This window comes from Oncorhynchus mykiss, chromosome 16, assembly GCF_057628025.1.
Source record: "Oncorhynchus mykiss isolate SJ-2025 chromosome 16, ASM5762802v1, whole genome shotgun sequence".
Taxonomy (NCBI): domain Eukaryota; kingdom Metazoa; phylum Chordata; class Actinopteri; order Salmoniformes; family Salmonidae; genus Oncorhynchus; species Oncorhynchus mykiss.
This window is the reverse complement of record NC_143037.1, coordinates 80,685,206-80,701,064: the sequence shown is the minus strand read 5'-3', so window position 1 is coordinate 80,701,064 and position 15,859 is coordinate 80,685,206. Positions and strand designations below refer to the sequence as shown.

Sequence of the window (15,859 nt, the reverse complement as noted above, 5' to 3'; positions counted from 1 at the left end):
CACATCACCCCCCAACCAGGTACACACACCCCCCCACCACGACCCCACATCACCCCCCAACCAGGTACACACACCCCCCCCACCACGACCCCACATCACGACCCCACATCACCCCCCAATCAGGTACACACCCCCCAACCAGGAACACACACCCCCCCACATCACCCCCCAATCAGGAACACGCACCCCCCCACATCACCCCCCAATCAGGTACACACCCCCGTCACGACCCCACATCACCCCACAACCAGGGAGAATATCCTCTCTTCACTTGCAGAGCCACTGGGGATGATAAACACCCTTCAGACTCATGTGATGGAACCTGGAGAGACGGCCAGTGTCTTCAGGCTCATGTGATGGTACCTGGAGAGACTGCCAGTGTCTTCAGACTCATGTGATGGTACCTGGAGAGACGACCAGTGTCTTCAGACTCATGTGATGGTACCTGGAGAGACTGCCAGTGTCTTCAGACTCATGTGATGGTACCTGGAGAGACGACCAGTGTCTTCAGACTCATGTGATGGTACCTGGAGAGACGGCCAGTGTCTTCAGACTCATGTGATGGTACCTGGTGTCTTCAGACTCATGTGATGGTACCTGGAGAGACGACCAGTGTCTTCAGGCTCATGTGATGGTACCTGGAGAGACGGCCAGTGTCTTCAGGCTCATGTGATGGTACCTGGAGAGACTGCCAGTGTCTTCAGACTCATGTGATGGTACCTGGAGAGACGGCCAGTGTCTTCAGGCTCATGTGATGGTACCTGGAGAGACGACCAGTGTCTTCAGACTCATGTGATGGTACCTGGAGAGACGACCAGTGTCTTCAGGCTCATGTGATGGTACCTGGAGAGACGGCCAGTGTCTTCAGGCTCATGTGATGGTACCTGGAGAGACGACCAGTGTCTTCAGACTCATGTGATGGTACCTGGAGAGACGACCAGTGTCTTCAGACTCATGTGATGGTACCTGGAGAGACTGCCAGTGTCTTCAGGCTCATGTGATGTTACCTGGAGAGCCGGCCAGCAGCGGAGAATATCCTCTCTTCACCTACAGAGCCACTGGGGATGATAAACACCCTTCATGCCACTCTGTCCAGGCTGGGCAGAGATGCAGAGTTGTTGTCTAATTTTTCTATAGATTGAACTAAAGGTTTTTAGGCAAAATGACCCAATTAAAACAGAAAGCTTCTTGAGGGTCGGAATATGCCTATTGGCTCCAAACCAATGATGGCCTATTGGCTCCAAACCAGCGATGGCCTATTGGCTCCAAACCAATGATGGCCTATTGGCTCCAAACCAATGATGGCCGATTGGCTCCAAACCAATGATGGCCGATTGGCTCCAAACCAATGATGGCCGATTGGCCCAAATCAATGATGGCCTATTGGCTCCAAATCAATGATGGCCTATTGGCTCCAAACCAATGATGGCCTATTGGCTCCAAACCAATGATGGCCTATTGGCTCCAAACCAATGATGGCCTATTGGCTCCAAACCAATGATGGCCTATTGGCTCCAAATCAATGATGGCCTATTGGCTCCAAACCAATGATGGCCTATTGGCTCCAAACCAATGATGGCCTAATGGCTCCAAACCAATGATGGCCTAATGGCTCCAAACCAATGATGGCCTAATGGCTCCAAATCAATGATGGCCTATTGGCTCCAAACCAATGATGGCCTATTGGCTCCAAACCAATGATGGCCTATTGGCTCCAAACCAATGATTGCCTATTGGCTCCAAACCAATGATGGCCTAATGGCTCCAAACCAATGATTGCCTATTGGCTCCAAACCAATGATGGCCTATTGGCTCCAAACCAATGATGGCCTATTGGCTCCAAACCAATGATGGCCTATTGGCTCCAAACCAATGATGGCCTAATGGCTCCAAATCAATGATGGCCTATTGGCTCCAAACCAATGATGGCCTATTGGCTCCAAACCAATGATGGCCTATTGGCTCCAAACCAATGATGGCCTATTGGCTCCAAACCAATGATGGCCTAATGGCTCCAAATCAATGATGGCCTATTGGCTCCAAACCAATGATGGCCTAATGGCTCCAAATCAATGATGGCCTATTGGCTCCAAACCAATGATGGCCTATTGGCTCCAAACCAATGATGGCCTATTGGCTCCAAACCAATGATGGCCTATTGGCTCCAAACCAATGATGGCCTATTGGCTCCAAACCAATGATGGCCTATTGGCTCCAAACCAATGATGGCCTATTGGCTCCAAACCAATGATGGCCTATTGGCTCCAAACCAATGATGGCCTATTGGCTCCAAACCAATGATGGCCGATTGGCTCCAAACCAATGATGGCCTATTGGCTCCAAACCAATGATGGCCTAATGGCTCCAAACCAATGATTGCCCATTCTATAGACAACAGAACAAAAAGGAACGAAACGTTTGATCAGATTTTTAGTTGATAAATATTTTGCTACAATGACACACTGTTACCACCACTGTTACCACCTCGTTCTTTTCTTTTAGCACGAAGTTAGTACATCATCATGCTTCCAGGATACGTGTGTTTTCAGATTCCATAATGATTCTTTAGTAGTGGACACTACAACACCACACTCTCTCTCTCTTTCAGGATACGTGTGTTTTCAGATTCCATAATGATTCTTTAGTAGTGGACACTACAACACCACATTCCTTCTCTTGCTCTCGGTTCCTTCTCATCTTTGTAAGTCACCTTGATTTAGCAGCTGTGTGTTTTATCAGTTTCTTTATGAAAATATTTAGTGAACTCCAGGACAGAAGCTACAGCAGCACACAAGTAGACTACAAATCCATGCTGGGGCGGACATGTCCTGAGCTGGTGAAGGGAGGTCTACTGGAGTGAAGGTGGAGCGGGCCAGAAGGCCGACGCTCCAGTCTTTGGGAATCTCTCTCCCTCAATTTCTATTTAAGGGCTTTATTGGAAACACATGACTACATTGACAAAGCAAGTGAACTAGATATTAAACACAAGTTAATTAAACAATAAAAAATTAACAGTAAACACTACACTCACAAAAGATCCAAAAAAATAAAGACATTTCAAATGTCATATTATGTCTATATACAGTGTTGTAACAATGTGCAAATAGTTAAAGTATGTGCAAATATGTTTTCTTGTGGCAACAGGTCACAAGTATTTTATGGGAGTTTATTAAAATTAGATTTTTTTTTTTCTAACTACCCCACGGTAGTTATTGGGGTCAAATTTGTCTCCACTTTTGTGGATTGGGGTGATCAGTCCTTGGATCCAAATATTGGGGAAGATACCAGAGCTAAGAATGATGTTAAAGAGTTTAAGTATAGCCAATTGGAATTTGTTGTCTGTATATTTTATCATTTCATTAAGGATACCATCAACACCACAGGCCTTTTTGGGTTGGAGGGTTTTTATTTTGTCCTGTAGCTCATTCAATGTAATTGGAGAACCCAGTGGGTTCTGGTCGTCTTTAATAGTTGATTCTAAGATTTGTATTTGATCATGTATATGTTTTTGCTCTTTATTCTTTGTTATAGAGCCAAAAGGATTGGAGAAGTGGTTTACCCACACATCTCCATTTTGGATAGATAACTCTTCATGTTGTTGTTTGTTTAGTGTTTTCCAATTTTCCCAGAAGTGGTTAGATTCCATGGATTCTTCAGTTACATTGAGCTGATTTCTGACATGCTGTTCCTACTTTTTCCGTAGTGCATTTCTGTATTGTTTTAGTGATTCACCATAGTGAAGGCGAAGACTCCGGTTTTCACGGGTCTCTATGTTTTTGGTTAGACAGGTTTCTCAATTTCTTTCTTAGATTTTTGCATTCTTCATCAAACCATTTGTCATTGTTGTTGATTTTATTCGGTTTTCTATTTGAGATTTTTAGATTAGATAGGGAAGCTGAGAGGTCAAATATACTGTTTAAGTTTTCTACTGCCAAGTTTACACCTTCACTATTACAGTGAAACATTTTGTCCAGGAAGTTGTCTAGAAGGGATTAAATTTGTTGTTGCCTAATAGTTTTTTTGGTAGATTTCTACACTACTTTCCTTCCATCTATAGCATTTCTTAATGATACTCAGTTCCTTTGGCTTTGATGCCTCATGATTTGAGTATTGCTCTGTTCAAGTAGACTGTGATTTTGCTGTGATCTGATTGGGGTGTCAGTGGGCTGACTGTGAACGCTCTGAGAGTCTCTGGGTTGAGGTCAGTGATAAAGTAGTCTACAGTACTACTGCCAAGAGATGAGCTATAGGTGTACCTACCATAGAAGTCTCCTCGAAGCCTACCATTGACTATGTACATACCCAGCGTGTGACAGAGCTGCAGGAGTTGTGCCCCGTTTTTGTTGGTTATGTTGTCATAGTAGTGCCTAGGGGGGCAGATGGCGGAGGGAATGCTATCACCTCCAGGCAGGTCTTTGCCCCCCTGTGTGCTGAGGGTGTCAGGTTCTGGCATTTAGGTTGCCACAGACCAGTACATGTCCCTGGGCCTGGAAATGGTTGATCTCCCCCTCTAGGATGGAGAAGCTGTCATCGTTAAAGTATGGGAATTCTATTGGGGGGATATACAGTTGGGAGAACAAGTATTTGATACACTGCTGATTTTGCAGGTTTTCCTACTTACAAAGCATGTAGAGGTCTGTATTGCCCAGCGACAGCCCCGAAACCTGAAGGATCTGGAGAAGGTCTGAATGGAGGAGTGGGCCAAAATCCCTGCTGCAGTGTGTGCAAACCTGGTCAAGAACTACAGGAAACGTATGATCTCTGTAATTGCAAACAAAGGTTTCTGTACCAAATATTAAGTTCTGCTTTTCTGATGTATCAAATACTTATGTCAAGCAATAAAATGCAAATTAATTACTTAAAAATCATACAATGTGATTTTCTGGATTTTTGTTTTATATTCCGTCTCTCACAGTTGAAGTGTACCTATGATAAAAATTAGACCTCTACATGCTTTGAGTAGGAAACACTGCCGATTTTGCAGGTTATCCAATACTTGTTCTCCCCACTGTAGGTAGCACACAGGAGGACATTTTTCTCTGTTAATATCATTTCCTTTTGAATTTCTACCCAAATGTAAAATGTTCCTGTTTTGACAAATTGAATAGAGTGGGTCAGGTCTGCTCTATACCAAATTAGCATATCCCCTGAGTCTCTTCCCTGTTTCACACCTGGTAGTTTTGTAGATGGGTCTACCAGCTCTCTGAAACCTAGAGGGCAACCAGTGCCAACCAGTCCATCTCCTTTATATCATGTTTGTTGTAGGATGACAATGTCTGTATTTCCGATTTCTTTGATGAAGTCCAGGTTCCTGCTCTTTAGGCCAAAGGCAGATAACCTCAGGCCTTGGATATTCTCTTCTCAATTCACTTCAAAGGGCTTTATGGGCATGGGAAACATGTGTTAACATTGTGTGTCTTTTGAGAGCCAGGTCTGCTTACGGCGGCCTTTCTCAATAGCAAGGCTATGCTCACTGAGTCTGTACATAGTCAAAGCTTTCCTAAAGTTTGGGTAACAGTGGTCAGGTATTCTGTTTAGGGCCAGCTAGCTCTCTCTCTCTCTATGTTGCTCCTTTGAGTACTTTTTCCTTTAAAAAGATACAATTTGGAGTAAATGTAGTAATTTCGGTCTCTCATCCGCAGGGAGTGCCTTTAACTCCACCGCCCGCAGCGTGGGATTGGCTGCAGAGGGAGTGGCTGGAGGCGGGGCTGAAGAGCTTCCTGACTACCGCTGTCCAAAGTGCCAGTACCAAGCCCCCGACATGGACACACTGCAGATACATGTCATGGACTGTATCCAGTAACACACACACTTAGACAGATGTTTGAGGGGGCTGAAACAACAGTAGCTCATCAGCATGATGACATCATTGTCATAGACCTTTCCTTCCCATCCCTGTCCACCATATACAGTCCTCCCCCACACCTCCCTCCATATCCCCTCTCTCTCCCTGTCCACCATATACAGTCCTTCCCCACACCTCCCTCCATATCCCCTCTATCCCTGTCCACCATATACAGTCCTCCCCCACACCTCCCTCCATATCCCCTTTTTCTCTCTCCCTGTCCACCATATACAGTCCTCCCCCCCACCTCCCTCCATATCCCCTCTTTTTCTCTCTCTATCCCTGTCCACCATATACAGTCCTCCCTCACACCTCCCTCCATATCCCCTCTATCCCTGTCCACCATATACAGTCCTCCCCCACACCTCCCTCCATATCCCCTCTATCCCTGTCCACCATATACAGTCCTCCCCCACACCTCCCTCCATATCCCCTCTTTTTCTCTCTATCCCTCTCCATATCAATCTTTACATATTTGATTTATTTAACTAGACAAGTCAGTTAAGAACAAATTATTATGTACAATGACGGCCTAGGAAACAGTGGGTTAACTGCCTTGTTCAGGGGCAGAACGACAGATTGTTACCTTGGCAGCTCGGGGATTTGATCTAGCAACCTTTCAGTTACAAGTCCAACGCTCTAGCCACTAGACTACCTGCCGCTCAATCTTTCTCTCTCCATATCTCTCTTTCTTTCTCTCCATATCAATCTCTCTCTCCCTCCTTCCTGCTATCCCTCTCAGGCTGAAAGTGTAAATGAGTCTTCTGACCCCTGACCCTGTGTACCAGGGTGTATTCATTACGGAAACTGTTTAAGAACCAAACTGAAGCAAACAGAGCAAAATAAGTTTCTATTGGACAAATTCAGGTAGGTCCCGCCCTGTTTTGTTCTGTTTGCTTTAAGTTAGGAAACGTTTTGCAACAAATTGAATACCGCCCTGTGGTGTCTGTCAGTATGTAAGAGCATGATAATTCACCATGGCCATTTGTGTGAGTATTGTCTGTAATTCTAGGTCTTTCGAGTACAGAGTGTTTTAAATTGTTGTATTAGAGACGTAATAAATATATAAATATTGACATATCACAAAGCTTCGGAAGGTTTTAATGAATATGTTTTGGCTCCCAAATAGTTTTTCAGTTCCCTGCTTTACCTGAGCTGAGTGCATGATGGGGGGCACTGGGATGAGACCACTCTGACTCACATATGGGAGGTCAAATCCTCATTTCCACAGAAAGATATTACATTGTTTTGCTGTATTTAGTATGTGGTTTAATCCAAAATATACAAATAAAATCGAAGAAAAAGTGAGGTGGTTGATTAAACAATGTGAAAGGATGTTCCTGACGCCAGTGATGGAAAACCCAGGCTTTCTGAACCTTTGGAGGTTTCACCAACCCAAAAACGGCTCATTACTCTGGAGGTTTGAACACAGTGACATCTGCTGGTCAGAATTAAATATTATCATGTTTGTTTATATAGACTCATTGCATCCACCAAAATGTTGTGGCACAATGGAAAGTTGTGAGCGTCGGTAATCTTCAACCGATCGCTACCTGCACCTACCCGCCTGTCCAACATCACTACTCTGGACGGCTCTGACTTAGAATACGTGGACAACTACAAATACTTAGGTGTCTGGTTAGACTGTAAACTCTCCTTCCAGACCCATATCAAACATCTCCAATCCAAAGTTAAATCTAGAATTGGCTTCTTATTTCGCAACAAAGCATCCTTCACTCATGCTGCTAAACATACCCTTGTAAAACTGACCATCCTACCAATCCTCGACTTTGGCGATGTAATTTACAAAATAGCCTCCAATACCCTACTCAACAAATTGGATGCAGTCTATCACAGTGCAATCCGTTTTGTCACCAAAGCCCCATATACTACCCACCATTGCGACCTGTACGCTCTCGTTGGCTGGCCCTCGCTTCATACTCGTCGCCAAACCCACTGGCTCCATGTCATCTACAAGACCCTGCTAGGTAAAGTCCCCCCTTATCTCAGCTCGCTGGTCACCATAGCATCTCCCACCTGTAGCACACGCTCCAGCAGGTATATCTCTCTAGTCACCCCCAAAACCAATTCTTTCTTTGGCCGCCTCTCTTTCCAGTTCTCTGCTGCCAATGACTGGAACGAACTACAAAAATCTCTGAAACTGGAAACACTTATCTCCCTCACTAGCTTTAAGCACCAACTGTCAGAGCAGCTCACAGATTACTGCACCTGTACATAGCCCACCTATAATTTAGCCCTATCAACTACCTCTTTCCCAACTGTATTTAATTTATTTATTTATTTTGCTCCTTTGCACCCCATTATTTTTATTTCTACTTTGCACATTCTTCCATTGCAAAACTACCATTCCAGTGTTTTACTTGCTATATTGTATTTACCTTGCCACCAAGGCCTTTTTTGCCTTTACCTCCCTTCTCACCTCATTTGCTCACATTGTATATAGACTTGTTTATACTTTATTATTGACTGTATGTTTGTTTTACTCCATGTGTAACTCTGTGTTGCTGTATCTGTCGAACTGCTTTGCTTTATCTTGGCCAGGTCGCAATTGTAAATGAGAACTTGTTCTCAACTTGCCTACCTGGTTAAATAAAGGTAAAATAAATAAATAAATAAATACAATCTAAATGTAGTTAGACTGGGCGGTTCGCATCCCACATCCTGATTGCCCTTTTTGACTCCAGATTCACTATTTTTTTTCAAACTTTGCATCCGTGCTATTATTTAAGATGCTGAAGACAAATGATCATAGGCTCACCTAAATAACTAGATATTTGAACAATGATGAGAAACGGCGTTTCACAGGAAATCTTTTATCAACCATTGCCAGGAATCGATCTTGCGGTGTGATCCCAAATCCAGGTCCTACCAGGTGCAATAAACAAAATACATTTAATTAAATTCATAAATTAGGTGTCCAGGGGAGGTTCGGTGTTAGAAAACACTGGCATCACGGCCAAAATCAGCAGGATCTGGCATTCTGCAACAAAATGTTAATGTGATCAAAATAAGCGTCGGACGTCATCGATCACGTCGTCATGTTACTTTGAAACTATATGTCTTTGCTTCGAAACGAGAAAAGCATCTAATAAACATTTACAAAGACCATTGAACCAAAAAAAGTACCGGTTTATATCGTTCCTTTCTGAACCTCTGAAATCGTTTATTTTGTTTTAAATGTAGATTGACATGAAATTACTTCACCAATGGATAGATCAGCGGGCAAGCTATGTACATGCATTGAACAGACAAGTGTGGTGCGACATGCAGGTGAAGAGCGTATGGAACGCCGTTTGGGTCTTAAAGCACGTAGTCAAAACGCAATCTTTTTAATGCTACGTGTGTAAAGTAAACAGGTGCACGCGCTAAATTAACGCCGCCATGCGTCAAATGTGCTTGCAGGCGGTTCAACGTGCTAGATAAACGGCTGCAAGGGGTCCTACACATGTCAAATTAACGCCTACAGCTGATAAATATTCACCTACACACGCTAATTTAACTCGTTCTTTAATATGCTCATTTTACTAGCCAATTTCCCTCCTTTCAACCAGCTTTCACAGTTTGAAGGTACTTCCTTTTCCACTGCAAGCAGAGTTTGAACCTTTACAAGGGAACAGTTTTGTCTTTGAAATGTGTTGTTACTGAATCGTAAAGTTTATCAGCTAGTTCACAGTAGAATGTAGCTAACATTAATCTATCACCAGGTTCAGCAGTGCTTAGCATAAGCTAAATCAGATATTTTGCTAGCTAAATTCAGCTAACGTCGGTAGCCTCTGACCCCCGGGCCATATTATATCACATAGTTAGCCTCAAACTTTGCCCGGCCATATTGCTAGACGCAGTGAACGGCACCGTCTTGTGTTTTATTAAAAGGCCTGCTGAAAAACATGTAAACTATAACAGCCACGGCAACACTATCGAGGTAAATTAACTTACATACTAGCAAGATTGTTGCTTGCATGCAGGGCCAGGCGTACATAGATTAGACAACGGAGATTCTCAAAATCCTGGTAGTTCTCCCTTTGTGGACTATTGTCTTTATTTTGCTTAACCATTGATTTAAGGAAGACAAGCTACCTAATTGTGATTTATTGGTGGGTACTGAAGCAGGACATGGTTTTTTGAGTTATGTTTTTAGCCCAAAGCCTTGTATTTAAGCAAAACAACTTGAGGTAGGCAACTGGCTTTCATTTAAATGCTAGCGTTAGCCGCGTTAGCCGCGTTAGCTCGCGATTAGCATGAAGACACATAAAAGCTCACAAAGCGAACTTGGCAAGTGACAACCTTGTAAAACCTTTGCTAACGTTACATGTCAGCTTTCGAAACAGAGTCAACTTTCATGTGCACGTTCACTTTTGAATATATTTCATCGAAGCTTATTATGTTAAAATAACTTCAGGCATATACTGCTTCAAAGGAATAGGGTTCCCATTCCTTCCGCTTTATTTTCACACTATTGTGTCTTGCAGAAGGGAACCATGAAGAGGAGCTTGGAGTGGGCAAAGGGGAGGCTGATGAAGCAGCAGAGAAGACCTGATTCATAAAGTATCAGTTAATTGCATATATCAATGATGTCGCTCTTGCTGCTGGTGATTCCCTGATCCACCTCTACGCAGACGACACCATTCTGTATACATCTGGCCCTTCTTTGGACACTGTGCTATCTAACCTCCAAACGAGCTTCAATGCCGTACAACACTCCTTCCGTGGCCTCCGACTGCTTTTAAACGCTAGTAAAACCAAATGCATGTTTTTCAACCGTTCGCTGCCTGCACCTGCATGCCCGACTAGCATCACCACCCTGGACGGTTTCGGAGCTACAAATACCTAGGTGTCTGGCTAGACTGTAAACTCTCCTTCCAGACTCATATTAAACATCTCCAATCCAAAATCAAATCTAGAGTCGGCTTTCTATTTCGCAACAAAGCCTCCACTCACGCCGCCAAACTTACCCTAGTAAAACTGACTATCCTACTGATCCATGACTTTGGCGATGTCATCTACAAAATAGCTTCCAATACTCTTCTCAGCAAACTGGATGCAGTTTATCACAGTGCCATCCGTTTTGTTACCAGATCACCTTATACCACCCACCACTGTGACCTGTATGGTCTAGTCGGCTGGCCCTCGCTACATATTCGTCGCCAGACCCACTGGCTCCAGGTCATCTATAAGTCTATGCTAGGTAAAGCTCTGCCTTATCTCAGTTCACTGGTCATGATAACAACACCCACCCGTAGCACGCACTCCAGCAGGTATATCTCACTGATCATCCCCAAAGCCAACACCTCATTTGGCCACCTTTCCTTAGTTCTCTGTTGCCAGTGACTGGAACGAATTGCAAAAATCGCCGAAGTTGGAGACTTATTTCCCTCACCAACTTTAAACATCAACTATCTGAGCAGCTAACCGATCGCTGCAGCAATACATAGCCCACCCAATCTACCTACCTCATCCCCATGAGGGGGATTTTATTTTATTTACTCAGTATCTCTACTTGCACATCATCATCTGATCATTTATCACTCCAGTGTTAATCTGCTAAATTGTAATTATTCGCTCCTATGGCCTATTTATTGCCTAACTCTTCATGCCTTTTGCACACACTGTATATAGACTCTTTTTTCTACTATGTCATTGATTGTTTACTGTGTTATTGGCTTGTTTATTATTTACTCCATGTGTAACTCTGTGTTGTTGTTTGTGTCGAACTGCTTTGCTTTATCTTGGCCAGGTCACAGTTGTAAATGAGAACTTGTTCTCAACAAGCTCACCTGGTTAAATAAAGGTGAAATAAAAAAATCTGGTGATTCTCACCTGGTTGGCATGGCAACACGACAAGGTTATGCAACATTAAACCCAATCAAATATCCAATGTTATTGAAACATCCTGGTTTACAGTCAAGCAATACCTGTCAGTTGTGTTATGAACTACAAACAATCTATGGTTATTGGAGCCAATGAATCAATTGAAAGTGACTACAATTAGAAATGTTTAAACTGTCAGTAAAGATGAAAGTAATCTGCTCTTGTGGTTCTGTTTACATTTATTCGGACACTTCAATCTGACACTCTTGTTAATGTTTGACGTCAGGCAAAACGTCTCCGTAGGACGGAGAGCTGCTGGTTGGCATTTGACTGCAGTGTCTGTACCAGGAAAGGACGTTAGACGTTAGGTCCCCATGATATCGAAGCTTCTTACCGTCTCCACTGCAGCCCAGTCGATATCGATAGTCGATAACTCCAGTTTGCCTATTGTCCCAATAAATGTTAATTTTACATTTCAACATGCGTCAGAGTGCATTTTCCTTTATAGCTCTGCTTTCAACTCCTTACCCACAAACTGGTTAGCAGACTCTGGGTGAAAATCCTGTAATAATAAATTAGGATTTTTTTTTTACATTATAATAAGAATGTGTGTCCCCAGAATGGACCCGACACTACCATGGTACACATGAAGGAGCTGTGGGACCCGACACTACCATGGTACACATGAAGGAGCTGTGGGACCCGACACTACCATGGTACACATGAAGGAGCTGTGGGACCTGACACTACCATGGTACACATGAAGGAGCTGTGGGACCCGACACTACCATGGTACACATGAAGGAGCTGTGGGACCTGACACTACCATGGTACACATGAAGGAGCTGTGGGACCTGACACTACCATGGTACACATGAAGGAGCTGTGGGACCTGACACTACCATGGTACACATGAAGGAGCTGTGGGACCCGACACTACCATGGTACACATGAAGGAGCTGTGGGACCTGACACTACCATGGTACACATGAAGGAGCTGTGGGACCTGACACTACCATGGTACACATGAAGGAGCTGTGGGACCTGACACTACCATGGTACACATGAAGGAGCTGTGGGACCCGACACTACCATGGTACACATGAAGGAGCTGTGGGACCTGACACTACCATGGTACACATGAAGGAGCTGTGGGACCTGACACTACCATGGTACACATGAAGGAGCTGTGGGACCTGACACTACCATGGTACACATGAGAACATGAAGGAGCTGTGGGACCTGACACTACCATGGTACACATGAGAACATGAAGGAGCTGTGGGACCTGGCACTACCATGGTACACATGAAGGAGCTGTGGGACCTGACACTACCATGGTACACATGAAGGAGCTGTGGGACCTGACACTACCATGGTACACATGAGAACATGAAGGAGCTGTGGGACCTGACACTACCATGGTACACATGAAGGAGCTGTGGGACCCGACACTACCATGGTACACATGAAGGAGCTGTGGGACCCGACACTACCATGGTACACATGAAGGAGCTGTGGGACCTGACACTACCATGGTACACATGAAGGAGCTGTGGGACCTGACACTACCATGGTACACATGGAGGAGCTGTGGGACCTGACACTACCATGGTACACATGAGGACATGAAGGAGCTGTGGGACCCGACACTACCATGGTACACATGAAGGAGCTGTGGGACCCGACACTACCATGGTACACATGAAGGAGCTGTGGGACCCGACACTACCATGGTACACAAGAAGGAGCTGTGGGACCTGACACTACCATGGTACACAAGAAGGAGCTGTGGGACCTGACACTACCATGGTACACATGAAGGAGCTGTGGGACCCGACACTACCATGGTACACATGAGGACATGAAGGAGCTGTGGGACCCGACACTACCATGGTACACATGAAGGAGCTGTGGGACCCGACACTACCATGGTACACATGAAGGAGCTGTGGGACCCGACACTACCATGGTACACAAGAAGGAGCTGTGGGACCTGACACTACCATGGTACACAAGAAGGAGCTGTGGGACCTGACACTACCATGGTACACATGAAGGAGCTGTGGGACCCGACACTACCATGGTACACATGAAGGAGCTGTGGGACCTGACACTACCATGGTACACATGAAGGAGCTGTGGGACCCGACACTACCATGGTACACATGAAGGAGCTGTGGGACCTGACACTACCATGGTACACATGAAGGAGCTGTGGGACCCGACACTACCATGGTACACATGAAGGAGCTGTGGGACCCGACACTACCATGGTACACATGAAGGAGCTGTGGGACCCGACACTACCATGGTACACAAGAAGGAGCTGTGGGACCCGACACTACCATGGTACACATGAAGGAGCTGTGGGACCCGACACTACCATGGTACACATGAAGGAGCTGTGGGACCTGACACTACCATGGTACACATGAAGGAGCTGTGGGACCCGACACTACCATGGTACACATGAAGGAGCTGTGGGACCTGACACTACCATGGTACACATGAAGGAGCTGTGGGACCCGACACTACCATGGTACACATGAAGGAGCTGTGGGACCTGACACTACCATGGTACACATGAAGGAGCTGTGGGACCCGACACTACCATGGTACACATGAAGGAGCTGTGGGACCTGACACTACCATGGTACACATGAAGGAGCTGTGGGACCTGACACTACCATGGTACACATGAAGGAGCTGTGGGACCCGACACTACCATGGTACACATGAAGGAGCTGTGGGACCTGACACTACCATGGTACACATGAAGGAGCTGTGGGACCTGACACTACCATGGTACACATGAAGGAGCTGTGGGACCTGACACTACCATGGTACACATGAAGGAGCTGTGGGACCTGACACTACCATGGTACACATGAAGGAGCTGTGGGACCTGACACTACCATGGTACACATGAGAACATGAAGGAGCTTTGGGACCCGACACTACCATGGTACACATGAGAACATGAAGGAGCTGTGGGACCTGACACTACCATGGTACACATGAAGGAGCTGTGGGACCTTACACTACCATGGTACACATGAAGGTATTGTGGGACCTGACATAATGGTGATAGGACAACAGTCTCAGCATAAGCAAAACAAAGTAGATGGTGAAACTTGACCGTTCTCCCATCTACTGTACATTAACATGGAGAAGATCAGCAGCTTCAAGTTCCCTGATATCCTTTTCTGCCCTCAGTCTCTAAGCCCCACTTGTGCTTCTCCACTCATCAACTTGCTGCACCACGACCTATGTACCAACTACAGTGTCTTTTATTGCCATAACACATGTCAATTAAATGTCCATATTTACTGTAAGATTTATTTATGGTAACAAAGCACATATTGTAACATAGTCCCTTGACATACATAACTACTTTGCATAAGGCTGAGTTTAATCTAAGAAATCAGACATTTATTTAAATATTAAAGCTGCATGATGTATAACTGTCCGATTGATTCTGGTTGGTTGTAAATGTTTTTGAAAACTTTCACTACAATTATAAACTTTCACTATTAATTATTTAAATCAAATTGTATTTGTCACATGTGCAGGTGTAGGTAGACCTTACAGTGAAATGATTATTAACAAGACATTAACCAACAATGCAGTTAGAAAAAAAGAAAAGTAAATAATTCAAGAGCATCAGTGAAATAACAATATATATACAGGGTATTACGGTACAGAGTCAATGTGGAGGCTATATACAGGGTATTACGGTACAGAGTCAATGTGGAGACTATATACAGGGTATTACGGTACAGAGTCAATGTGGAGACTATATACAGGGTATTACGGTACAGAGTCAATGTGGAGGCTATATACAGGGTATTACGGTACAGAGTCAATGTGGAGGCTATATACAGGGTATTACGGTACAGAGTCAATGTGGAGGCTAAATACAGGGTATTACGGTACAGAGTCAGTGTGGAGGCTATATACAGGGTATTACGGTACAGAGTCAATGTGGAGGCTATATACAGGGTATTACGGTACAGAGTCAATGTGGAGGCTATATACAGGGTGTTACGGTACAGAGTCAATGTGGAGGCTATATACAGGGTGTTACGGTACAGAGTCAATGTGGAGGCTATATACAGGGTGTTACGGTACAGAGTGAATGTGGAGACTATATACAGGGTGTTACGGTACAGAGTGAATGTG

The 15,859-nt window shown here is 44.6% G+C and overlaps 1 protein-coding gene across 13 annotated transcripts in view; it reads left to right on the top strand.

The window, feature by feature from the left end:
- The window catches only part of ikbkg (inhibitor of nuclear factor kappa B kinase regulatory subunit gamma), a 54,961-nt gene extending 48,029 nt beyond the window's left edge, over positions 1–6,932 (top strand). For 6 of the 13 annotated variants that reach the window (XM_090204063.1, XM_090204058.1, XM_090204064.1 and 3 more), the window contains exon 14: positions 4,608–5,599. In XM_090204063.1, coding sequence (XP_090060189.1) covers positions 4,608–4,942 — 335 coding nt within the window. In that variant the 3' untranslated portion in view covers positions 4,943–5,599. Of the gene's footprint in view, positions 1–277; positions 2,702–4,607; positions 5,600–5,642 lie in introns of those variants that run through there. The other 7 variants (XM_090204067.1, XM_090204068.1, XM_090204066.1 and 4 more) reach the window with 3 other exon arrangements.
- Positions 6,933–15,859: the final 8,927 nt, after the last annotated feature.